Genomic DNA, 12752 nt, shown 5'->3' with positions numbered 1-12752 from the left:
GGCCCCGCCCTGTGTTTGGCGATACAGTGTGGGACTGAGGTTTGGTTGGGGATAACAGTGTCGTACTAAACATAAGAATTTGTCTGTTGTACCCATACTTTTAGTGATAATGTTGGTTATCTCTATAGGATTGAATTTAATTCTTTTAGTTAAATCCTTTCACTGATGATGCTTATGTTTTCAGGTATTTTGGTTTTTTTTTAACTGTGTTGGCACAATGACAGAGTTTGAAAAGAACCTCCGTCAGGACACGATTTATCAGCTGCATAATTCTGCTGCTATTGGAGATACAGCTGAACTGAAAGCATTGCTTGGTCATTCTCCATCACTTACTAATGTTGCTGCAGAAAACAGTTGGATAGCCCTAAAATATGGTGCCAGAAATGGACACTTTGAGGTTGTATAGATTCTTCTTGAAGAAGGGTAAGCTGTTTTGTAGATCACATCGAAGAGCTCTAACCTAAATCTCTTTCTGCCCATTTCAGCCTGATCTCAGAAAGGTAAATTTACTTGACGGATAGTGGCAGAATGTTCAGGGTTAGGACTCCAGAAAATATACTCCGTGTCTCACAGTAACTGGATTCTACTATTGTATCATGCTTTCCATATATGCCAAGAAACTTCAGAGCATCTCTAAAATTATTTCTTTGGTCTTCAAGTATATACTGACCTGCCTCCCAGCAACTGACAAAACAGTTTGTATCCCATTCCAAACACTGTGCTGAGTTTAAATGTGATATCTTTCATTGTTCCACTTAGACTTCTTCTCTGAACTTCAGCTGTAATCCACTTACATCTGTGTTACAGTGCAGAATGTTTTGCTGGCATACTGACTGTTAAGTAGGACATGACAGACACACCTTTGCTAAAGTTACTTGTTGATGAATTTCATTTGCCTCTTGGTTTTTTTTGGACATTTCACTTCCTCCTTCCTCCTTAACCCATCATGTTATTTTCTTCAGTCAGTGTGACACCAAGCACGTTCAATGCTTGTCAAAAACTTGCCATCATATGTGTTTCTTCAAGTCAACTGTTGTAGTTCTAGCTTTTGACTACACTCAGAAAACCAAAGAATATTTCAGTGGTCTCCTTGAGATCCCAAAGAACATTATTCTGAAGCCTGAGTGAAGTCAGGTTCCACATACAGCAAATGGAAAACATTCCCAAACAAAGGATAAGAGTTGGGTGTTGTGGTTCAGCTGAGCTCTACGTCGATCAAGCCCAGTCTGTTCCTTTCTGCATCCCTAATGACAGAACCAAGCAAGTTTAGTTCATTCTGTGGTTATGAGTAATCTCAGGCACAGAATTCCACAGCCTCCAGTGATCATCCCCACTTTTTTTTTTTTTTTTTTTTTTTTAATTCCATCCTACCCAAATGTACGGCACATCAGATGAACCATTGTTTCATACTGTAGTCGGTCCATTGCATTGTAGAGGGGTATCTCAGTGCCAGATTTTGTGAGTTGAAATAACATGTATATTGAGGAATCTTTTGAGGTTTTAGGGAATTTACTAGTTTGGCAAATAGTTTTTTTAAGTTATGCTTACTGTAACAAAAGACTTTTTAATCTAAGTGTTTAGCTAAAGAGTGCCCCAGTACAGACAGAGTATCTAAAAGCTCTTGCACCTTAATAGTATCAGAAGTATATGCTGTAAGAATAATACAGCATCAGGACTCTTCCTAAACATATTTACCCTGGTAACAATTGCTTTTTTTCTATTTCTCTAAGTGTGGCAGGTCCATTATTAATAAATCTAAGAAAACGGCTCAGACATTGCTAAATTTGGGGGTTACAACCACATAGCTAATTTGTAGGCTATTGTGAAGGGAAGATAGGGACCTAATTTTCTGTCAAATGAAGTGAAAGGAAATAAAAATTATTTTGGCTTGACACTTCTGGACAGAAGGTGTGATAAAAGAAAGGATTCCAAGTAGCTAAGCAAAAAACAAAGACACCCAACTACAGTATACATCCACTTCTCAAATCTAAGTCGTTTGGTTACTTTGTCTGGAGGAACAGAGAGCTCCCAGCAGCCAGAAGTAAAGCTCTGCAGGCTGTACCACAACTATGTGGAGCAGTGCCTGAAGCAAACTGGAGAAAGCACCTTGATTTTTCTTGGGCTTGAATCTGAGTTCTACATGAACCCATTGGCTGCTCACAATGGAGGAGTTCTGCAAGATGATGAAGGGTGCGTGCTAGTTGTTTGGTTTGCTCTTAGTGTAGGTTCTGCTGAGAAATTTAAACAGAGGTAAGAGGACTTACTTTCTTGACCCACCAATGCTGGCACTACTGCAGCTACCTGAAAAAGAAGCTGGTAAGATGCATAAAATGCAGCATTTATCAGACGTGCAATTGGAAGGACATGTTTTGGGATGCACTGAAGTATAATGCAAGGACAAACCACTGCAAAAGAATTGGGTATTTTCAGTGGCGTTAGAAATATTTTAATTTTAAAACCCTGTCTCAGTGGTTTTGTGAAGAATTCTTAGTGCAAGAACATGTGCGGCTGCAAATGGCTAATGTCTAATGGCAAGTATTAGACTGTAAAATTGATTGACCATCATGGGTTTATAAACAGTACTATTTAAATATTAACGTATGCACATTAACAACATAAAAGAAATAAAATTAAAAAAAAAAATCTGTTATTGCTGAGCTTTCATTCTGAGAGATGAAAGTAAGTCCTTAAGAGTATGTTGGATACACATCTGAGAAGTAAACACTGCGAGCAAGTGTTGAAAAATCAGGATCCTGACGTGAATGAATGTCATTGAGGATGTGGCGTTAACAGCTGCTGTTGTAACGATTTTGCTTTTATGAAAGGATAAAGGTCAGGTTTTACTTGTGCCTGACATTTAAATGGAACAGTGTGTTATTATGTCAATATCTGTAGCAGCCCTAAAATAGTAATCTGGAAAAGGTGTTATATGCCTGGCACTTTGCCCAGACTAAATAACTTTTGTGAGAAACAAGGTATAGTGATCTGGATGAATTTGTTTCTGAATGCATAACCTGGTCTGTAGCTACGTATTACTGTGTTCTATTGCATGTGCTGTACTACAGAGAAAAAGACCCAACTCACGCTATTCAGCTTCCCTTGTAGCAGATTACAGCTCAAACCATGGTCTTAATTTGATTTTTGTCTTAAACTTTACTGCTTGTCTTTTCTATACTCTTTAACAGCTTGCATGAATTCATATTTGATTTTGTGTATTTTCAGTGTTTTCTTTTAAAGTAGTAGTATCTCAGGCTAGATCTGTTCTAGCAGAGATGACACAGTCGTTACCTATTCTGCCCAACAGGTGGGAGTGCAACCAAGATTCAGGAAGGGGGTTACAAGAAAACTTGCTTAAAAGAAGGTTGTCGCAGTCTCCAAGGTGCTCACAACACATCATATCCAAGAGCTGGTGAGAATGTTATAGGATAAACTTGGTCAAAACTGGCTTGTTTATACTACTATACACATATAAATCAAATTCCTCAATTATTTCAGCTGCTTGCTTCTCTCCCCAGTCTGTATGTCACAGCTCTATTTAGGATTATGTAGCTCAGTCTTTTCTTTGTTGAAGTAGTCTGTGACAAAGAATTACTGTGACAATACCAATCTTCACTGCAATGGAGCAGTATCAATTAGAAGTTCCAAAAATATGAATGAGATGCTAACAATACAAAGGGTCACATTTTACACCCCTACCCGCCCCCCTGCTCCCACATTTTTTGCTCACCTTCTGCAAGCCGTCTGAGCTTGAAATAGCTGTGTATCAGGTTTGGCCCTGTATCAAACTTCTGATAAAGTGGTCATTTTCTTGTAGTGCCTCTTTGACTGCATTAGCCACCTTCACTCGCTTTCACTATTCAGTGTCAGTTGCAAACTGCCAGGCCTGTGTCTACTGAGAATATAAGTTTGTATAGACAGGCTTCTGCAGCTACTTTTGTTGTTGTGTTCCAAAGGAATTGTACTCTGTTATTGATGGAGAAAAAAGGAAGGAAAAAAGCCCCTTTTTTCTCAGATCACTTGGTGACTCTTTGATCACCTTTCTTTTCCCTATCCTGTCCTCTGTTCTGCAGCTGTAGTTCTGGATGTGGTATTTGTGTTGTATGTCTGAATTTCATGTTCTCTTATGTGCTTTAGAAACATATTTGTAGTAATCAAAACAATTCTGCCATATTCTTCTGTCATTCAGACTATAGTGAAGCTTGCTAAAATACTAATGGCTGTTTCTGTACAATCTCTAGAACAATAAACTTAGAGAAGGAAGGAATTATACAGGAAGCACTGATGAACCAACATTGTCTACTGATGTCTTTCTCAAAACTCAGTTTACAGACAGCAGCACTGTATATTTTACACTATGCCATGTGGCAGATGTCTTTAAGCAGGACACCAATCTTTGAAGTCATTGTTTATAGTAGTTGCTGAATCAAATGTTTTCATACACAGAAAACACCAGTGGTTTGGGGAAAAAAAAAAAAAAAAAAGACATGAAAAGCAATAGCAAGGGAGAAAGTATATGAAAGTAGAGGTGTATAGAAAAAAAGTAAAAAAAAAAAAACAAAACCAAAACATTGAGATGCACAAGAGTTAAATAACAATAAAAAAGGGAAAAATATTGGAGATGAATGCTGTGCAGAATGGCATGACAAAAAGAGTGATACCAATAGAAGAAAATATTAAGCGAGCAAGAAAAAGATACTTAAAATGATCACAAGTGAGAAAGTAGATAAGAATGCAACATCAGATAAGAGATTAGTAGCAAACAGTCAACAAAGTCAAAAGTGGAAAGTTTAGTCAGTATTTAAGTTGTTAGCATCTGGCTCTTCTTTGGTATTTCAGTCATCGGTAACATTCTTCTAGACCTGTGTATGTAGAAGAGGTTGGTTTTGGTGCAGAAATTATTGCTATAAGCTGGATGCATACCTAGGGTAGGATTGCTGATATTCTTAACAGAGTGTGTGGGTTTGGTGCAGGTCGTTTATGTCCTGCATTTCAATTCTTGGCTACTAAACTGCAAGTATGTTGCAAAACAAAATAAACATACCATGCAGGGAAAAAAATAACAAAGTGAAAGAAAATAACAACTTGCTCAGTTCATCTACAATTCAGATTTCGATCACTTAAAGGTAAATTATATTATTTCAATCATAATAAAGGTATATTACTGGTTTTTACATGCATTGGCATTGAATAGGCTGAAAATTATTACCACTTTTAAGTCCCTCAGATGCTGAAATATATTTTTTGTGTTCTTTCAGATCCTTTCAGTCCAAAAGTTCAAAAAGAACTTTCATGTTCTTTTTCAGATCCTGTTCTGATAATGCAAGTCATCCATCGAGACAGGAACCAGTGTCTTTTAGGTGGGCATAAGCTTAGCTGTCTTACTGGCTTTGTAGAACCTGGTGAGTAATTTCATTTTTCCTTACCAAATGTTTTTTCTTTTGTATCAGTATTGTACATTGAAAATAATATAGAAATATATTCAGCGTTATGTCAAATAAATGTTTTTCTTCCTGTTAAATAACAAATACACCTGTTCCATACTTTCTAGTAGCTGATATATAAAAAAAGCAAAAAGCAACTTGATTAAATGTATTTTTAAAATAGTTTTCTCATTTTGCACTCTTAAATCATATATTGAAGTGAAAACAAAAAAAATTTAAACCAGATATAAGTTCCTGTGGTAATACTTTGAAAGGCATTTTAGCATAGGAAGATAAAAGTTAAAGCACAACTTAAAGCTGAGCATATGCTTACATGTTTAGGCCTGACATGGTCTGGAAGATAAGATGAAATTGTTTAATTTTGCAGGAAAAGCAGAGTTATTTTGCTAGCTGTGTTCAGCAATAATAGTTGGAATTAGTTGCAATTACTAGTAGCTGCAGAACAATTGGTAAACCATTCTGTATTCAGAATACATCTTAATCACTGGTGAAATTGTAGTTTGACTATACTCAGTGTGCAGGTGAAATACAGTGACAGCATGAATGGATAAGTTCATGCAAGTATCATTTGAAAAAAGTGAAGATGTTTATTTCTTCACTCCTTTCTTCTCCTGGACTTATAACTTTCTGATACTGAATTCAAATATTTAAGTGGAAATTTAAGTGTAGCTGATCTTATCATCAGCTTCTAATCAGATGAACAGTACTTCTGTTTCTGATGCATGGACTGGCTGCTTTAATAACCTGTAATCAGTGGTTACAGCAGAGTACATGTAAGCATATGTAAGCCTATAACCATCAGCACACCATCTATCTATTCAGCTAGCTAGCTAGCTAGCTATGAGTATGGAAGTAAAGCTTTCCATTGCAGTTTAAGTTTGGAGAACTGTCTGTGTGTGTTAAAACAATGAAGAATGAGTCAGGCAAAGTGACTAATACAAAGCAGAAATGTGTGCAAGTCTTCTTAAATATCTGTTTCCTTACTATTTTAATTTTAAATAATGATTTTCAGGTTGTACTCCATGCTCTTAACAATCATTCTGAAAATCTAAAAATTAACACAATAACCAAACAGATCAGCATTCCAAAAGTAATTAAAGGAACAATGTATTTCCTACATAATGTTTTACTTTTTAGGTGTGGTAATAACAGTTTGCATGTATAATAAGTTATCAATACAGGAAATAAATCATGCTTTATTGTCTAAGTTCCATTTTGGTTTGGTGGATGGTTCTACCTCACTAGACACCTGTATCTTGTGCTTAAGGTCTGTGCCCTGAACTGTCAACTAAATCTCTGTAGATAATTGTTTCAAATCTTTTGAGTCAGTTCAAGGCACAGGCTGCAATCTTTGCTTGGAGTCTTTTCATCAGCTGCTTGTTCTTTGCCCTTTTTTCCATTAGATGAAACAACAGAACATGCTGTATAAGAGAAGCAGAAGAGGAGGCTGGAGTCAGAGTTGGCCATGTTCAGTACGTCTCTTGTCAGCCATGGCCGATGCCTTCCTCCCTAATGATTGGCTGCTTAGGTGTTGCAGTGTCTGCAGAAATTGAAGCTGACAAGAATGAAAGAGAGGATGCCTGCTGGTTCACTAAAGAAGAGGTAAAGTTGAATTTAATTTCATTCCTGTATTGATTGGTATATGACTGCATCAGTTCCGGCATGCAATAGATACCTGCTTTTTTTGGCAAGTTGAATGAGCATCTATAGCTCATACTACAACTGAACTACATTGTAATTATACTTGATATGCAACCAGACAAAGGCACAGTAATTTGAGTCACTTGCAAGCTCCTTTTATGACGTTTTGGCCAGTTAGCTCTTCAGCTTTTCCTTTTTTTTTTCTTTTTGAAAGATTTCCAAGTTACTGTTATTTTAACCCAAATTGCTTAGCAACCCTGTGCTTTTCCTGTACTCATTCTACACGAGTAGAAAAAGGAAAGATTGTTTGCACAACCTAGTCTTTGCAGATTTTTCCACAGGCTACTTATGTGCTAAACTTTTAATGACACTGTACTTCTGCCTAGCACTTGCAAGTGTTTTGACTCTGTAAGTCAACTTGAAGGCAAAGTTAGTAATTTACAGTCTCAATGTATTCCTGACAGCACTGAGAGCATTATTGCAAATGAGTATCAGTTCTGAACACAGCTAGTCACATGCAGGTTTGTCTAGAATTGTCAATAAACATACTTCACAAATGTACTAAACTGAAAGTCTGACTCCCATGTTGCTTATAAGTGCTTCAGAAAACCAACAAAACAAATTTCCTTCTGTACTACATGTGAAAAGAAAAAATCATGCTGGACCCATGTAGAGCACCATCTGGTGGTCCTTACCACAGACAAGCTTCACAAAAACCTTAAATATTTTATTAACACTCAATCTCCACAGTTGCATTAAAAATAAGGTATCCTTTGGGGGCACATTTGAGCTAAAAAATGTCATCATTCTCACAGAATCCTATGTGGGTTTTTTTCTCTGCATCTATCTTGGAGAAAGTGGCAGTGGCTTTTTAATAGCTATGGTAATGATAAACTGATGGATCATCATAGTGAGATAATTCCTGCATTAATCAATGTTACATTCCATGTAGTTTATAGAATCATCTTCTAAAGAAAAATGAAAATCTGTCTTTATTGCAGATTGTGAAAGTTCTCATTAAAGGAAACCTGTGTGCTTTCTTTGTACCACCAAGTCGAGTTATTGCATATCACTTGAGAGAATACTGAACTGGAATGAATGCTAATCTCTCATTTCTATAATTGATTTCTTTAAGTTAAATTACTTCTTCTGATGAATGCTAAGTTAGGAATAAATTAGAAAGAATTGTTTATCTAGTAAACGTGCAACCATGTGAATTTTTGAGCCTTTCCTTTGGTTCCAAAGCTTAATTATGCAAACCTTTGTATAGGTTTATTCAGCTCTGAATTACAACTAGACAACAACTCAGTGATTGTACCAAGAAAGCAAGCAACATATAGGTATAATTGGCACCTTATTGTGCACAGGCTGCTTTTTCATTTTAGAGTTGAATTATTATGCTTTTTGCTGTTATGATCTTAATGTTTGTTTTGGTTTTTCCTATGCCCCACTGGAAGGAGACACAGTGTTACAAAGAGACCTGATCTTGCCTGCTGTTTGAACACTGTATTTACATCCTCCTATTTTGTTTTAATGTTTCTTTCTATCTTTTTTTTTTTCTGTTGTTTTTCCCTTTTGTTTCTATTTTTTCCTATATTCATTCTTTGAATTCTTCCTGGCACAAAACATCAACATTCAGCGATGAAATTCTTACCAACAATGGTTATTTTCAAACTAATAACATACTTAAATGGTGAATATGTAGTACCTTATATCTTCTACATTAATAGCCCTCTAAGCAGAGTATTTACTTCTCCAGTCTGATTTAGCCTGCACTTACCAAATTGTATGTTAACCTGAATTTAAGGATGTGTCATAATACTCAGTTTATGCAAAAGATATTGGAGAACCATCCCCAAAAGCCTGAACATTAGATATTTAAAAATATAATAATGCACTTATTGACCCTAGGCAATGACTTACTTCATCCTCCTAGAAATGGAATGGTAGAGTATTGGAGGAGAAAGGAGATTAATTAAAAAAGACATAATATCTCAAAATATGTATAATGTTCTTTTATGGAAAGTAAAGGAGAACATTAGACAGTATACAAACAGTGGTGGAAGCTAAGCAATGGAAGGAATTTTTAACTGTTAATATGATGGTTACATATTAAGAAAGATGAATAAGGAAGGAAAGAATGAGGAGCAGATAGAAGAGGGAGGATAAAGCAAAGAGGAAATATAGGTAGCATGCATATAGCTAGATAAATAATTTATCATGTGGAGGTAACTAAAAATACATGTGTAAGACCCATACTAATACTTTTTATGTAGGAAATTATGGTGGGTTGCTATTGAGATGGGTTTGTAACTGTGAAACTCAGAAGAAAGTGTCCATAGTCTGATTCTTCATCTCAGTATTGGTTATTTATTTGAGAATCTCTATAAGCAGTATATATCTGCAATTACAATGCTAATAATTAATTAGAAGATCTTCATTTTTCTGCATGAAAAAGCAGAAAAAAGATAGTTTGAAAAATAAAACAGTGATCTGAGTTTGAGAGTAACATTTTAATGATCTTTCAGTTCTAGTAACTTCCAGTGTTCCAACAGTTTTTAATACAAACTTTCTCCAAAGGTAGACCAGCAGTCCTTGTTAAGCTTTTTTTTCTTTCCTCCCTCCCAACAGCTGAATCATTCACAGACAACATGACAAATATCCCTTGTTTAAGATAATGAATTTGATAATTTAAATCTTTTATTGAAAGTGAAACTTTTCCTGGCTTTTTATTGCTTAATTTGACTTGTCTGTAGTTTGTAGGATTAAATTTTAGTTTGAAAATACCTATGCATAGAAATTTCTAGAACGATAGCTATTATTTGCAGATTGCTTATAAAATATCTAGTTGAAGAGCCAAGTACTGCAGTTATTTAGTAGCTACTAAAATTTAGAAAAGTGCCAAATTAAATTTAGCAACAACTGAACAAAAAATGTTGTTGTTCTGACTGGAATAGGGTCAGGACAGCACCTCCATAAGTTTTAAGTTGTTTGCCTTATCCAAAAGACTGGAACTTTGCAAGCAGGCTATTTCTTGCCACTAAGTGAATGCAGTGCATAAAGAAAATGGTGTTCCTTAAACCTTTAAAAATAGGAAGGTTTTGTTCATACTGTGTCATAATGAACTCACTCTCTTTCTTGCTTGCTTATACAAACGTTTCAGAGCAAAAAAACAAAAAGAGTATTCATACGTAGATGTAAGAAGCAGAAAATCATAGAGTTGCCTTTTCTCCCGATTTGCCTGTACACCAGTGAGAATTAATATCTATTCAGTATATCACTTGTAAATTTTCTGTATTTTTATGTGGTTGAAATTATAATGATTTACAAATATTAAATATATCATTTAATAAATTTGAAAAAAATAGCTGAGGTGTTTAAACACAAAACAAAATCAATACTAATAACCAAGCTGTAAGCTCATGTGATGTAATGATATAGTACAATACCGACAGATTTTAACGAACTTTGCAGTGATCCCTGTAAATATGCTTGTGTTATCTTGATTTTTCATACTGGATACGTGTAAACACATGAAAAATAAAGTAATTCTAGTGTTGATACTATAATGTGAACATGATATATTGTGTTTTGTGTAGGAATATTGCCAAGCTGGTAAATTATTATCTTGAATTTGACATGTGAAGGAAGAAGGGGTGGATGTCAACAGGCTGATTAAAGGTAGACCAGTCATGATGCTTCATGGAATTAAATATACTAATCAGATTCTGAGCTTAGGAGACAGGAATAGAAAAAAAAAAGTGGAGCAAGACTATGAACAATGTCACTTCCTCTTTTATCTTTAATTTTAACTAGGTAATCTGATTGATTATGACTTTTCAGACAAAGCTGGCATTTTGTAAAGTCTCAGTAGGCTGAGGGGTTATTTTTCTTATCTGCTTTAGCTGTTAAGAATTAAATAACTAGTTGTCCTTTGTTGCTTCAGTGATTGGAAGGAAAGGTGCATACAGTGCAGCATTGCTGACTGGGGCTGACAGACAGTGGATAAGTCCCAAGGGAAAAAACACAACTTTGAACTTGTTATCCTATTAAGCCTTAACAAGACAGCCAGCCTGTCCTTCATGAGCTTAGAAAGGCAAACTACTCACAGAAAGTCCATAGTAACAAACAGCTGTCTAGAGAAAATGAATATTGGCTCATAGTAACAGTAAGTATAAACTTTTTTTAAAAAAAAATACCTTGTCAGGTAATATTCTGTAGGTTCTAATTATTGTAACTCATAACTTTTATAAAATACAGGATTTCTGCAGGTTTTTTACACAATAGACACAGTTTAAAGAATTTCAATTATAGATCAGATTATAGTTTAGTTTTCTGAATAAATAAAAATTATAGTTTCCTAAATAGAAGGGACTTTTCAGATGGGTTTTTGATTGTGAGTAAATAAGAATGCTGTCCTAAATCACAGGGATTTCTAAGATGTGGGTTTGATTCTTAAGACTTTATCTGTCGTTATAACATATAGGGACTTAACATGTAGTGTATACAATTTTAGAAGCAAAAGCATGTCTGAATCAACTTCAGTCTGCTGTTTGTGTTGTCTTTCTGCATCTAGTACTTCAGATGTGGAATATGATGAATGCTGTCTTAAGATTACAGGATTATTAATCAAGAAGGAATGTTACATCTTGTTGAGTAGAAAAGTTTAAAACACTCAGTTTTTCTCCTACAATTTCATTACCCTGCACACAAAGCTACCTTTGGTAAACTACTTTCTTACTTTTTAAGGAGAGGAACATTCTAGCACTGGAACTTTCTCAGTTCAGCGAAGAAATGTACACTTTTTCTCAATGCACCGGCTAAAACAAAAAAGAGTCTATGAAATAGTAGATGTCCCTTTTTTTTTGGTTTTTTTTTTTTTTTTTGTAATTCTGTACCAAATTAATCCTAATTTATGCAATATAAATTGATCTTCTGAAGAAGGTGACCCTGGAAACTGCACAGTCAGAAAATACGGTATCTAAATTTCCCCATTTGAGATGCTGGAAGTAAAATCTTGGAAGGTAGGATAGGGATTTTACCTCTTATTACATTCTATGAGAAATGGAAGATATTTCTCACTTTGTTGTAATTTATATTTTGTAGACACAAGAGTTCTCAAAATAAAAGCTATGTCATTTTCAAAGAAAATTGTTATGGTGTACCACTGTTGTACAGGTTTCTTTTCGTGAGGTGAGTTCCATCAAAGATTCTGGATTTACATTGTTTCTATTACAATGGATGAACAATTCTGAAGAATAAAAATGTTGAATAATTTGGCTTGATAAAGGACTGTAGTACTTTGACAGTAACAGCTTTGACTATTGAAATTATATTTCATTATTTGAAATGGTCAGGTGTTATAGTGAGATTCCATTTCATTACTGGAAAAATCAGATCAGTAAGTTGAAATATTCATTATATAGTGCTTGGGTTAAAAACGTCGCATAATTTCTGTGTGGACCACTTAGAGCAGAGGCTCCCTGCTGGTTCTCCATTTTGCTGCAGTGGAAAACAGTGCTATCTTTAAATGAGGGTGGAAATGAGGGTAGAAATGAGCAGTGTTGATGCAGAAACGAAACATCTCCAAAACATGACAGAAATGTTTATCCTTATTAACACATTATTATTCTTGTTGTGGCAATGGCTCAATGTAACAAATGAAAAGCA

At 35.1% G+C, this 12752-nt stretch overlaps 1 protein-coding gene across 1 annotated transcript; it reads left to right on the top strand.

Annotated features, from left to right (window-relative positions):
• The first annotated feature begins 217 nt into the window (after positions 1-217).
• Positions 218-8203, top strand: NUDT12 (nudix (nucleoside diphosphate linked moiety X)-type motif 12). Its single transcript, XM_008943143.1, is given in 9 exon segments — positions 218-430; positions 1731-1767; positions 1770-2259; positions 2261-2316; positions 3238-3275; positions 3277-3409; positions 5304-5403; positions 6857-7043; positions 8084-8203. Coding segments are annotated over 9 exon segments (1374 nt in total).
• Positions 8204-12752: the final 4549 nt, after the last annotated feature.

Source organism: Merops nubicus, unplaced genomic scaffold, assembly GCF_000691845.1.
Source record: "Merops nubicus isolate BGI_N331 unplaced genomic scaffold, ASM69184v1 scaffold28776, whole genome shotgun sequence".
Lineage (NCBI taxonomy): Eukaryota > Metazoa > Chordata > Aves > Coraciiformes > Meropidae > Merops > Merops nubicus.
This window is presented reverse-complemented; position numbering and strand designations above follow the sequence as displayed.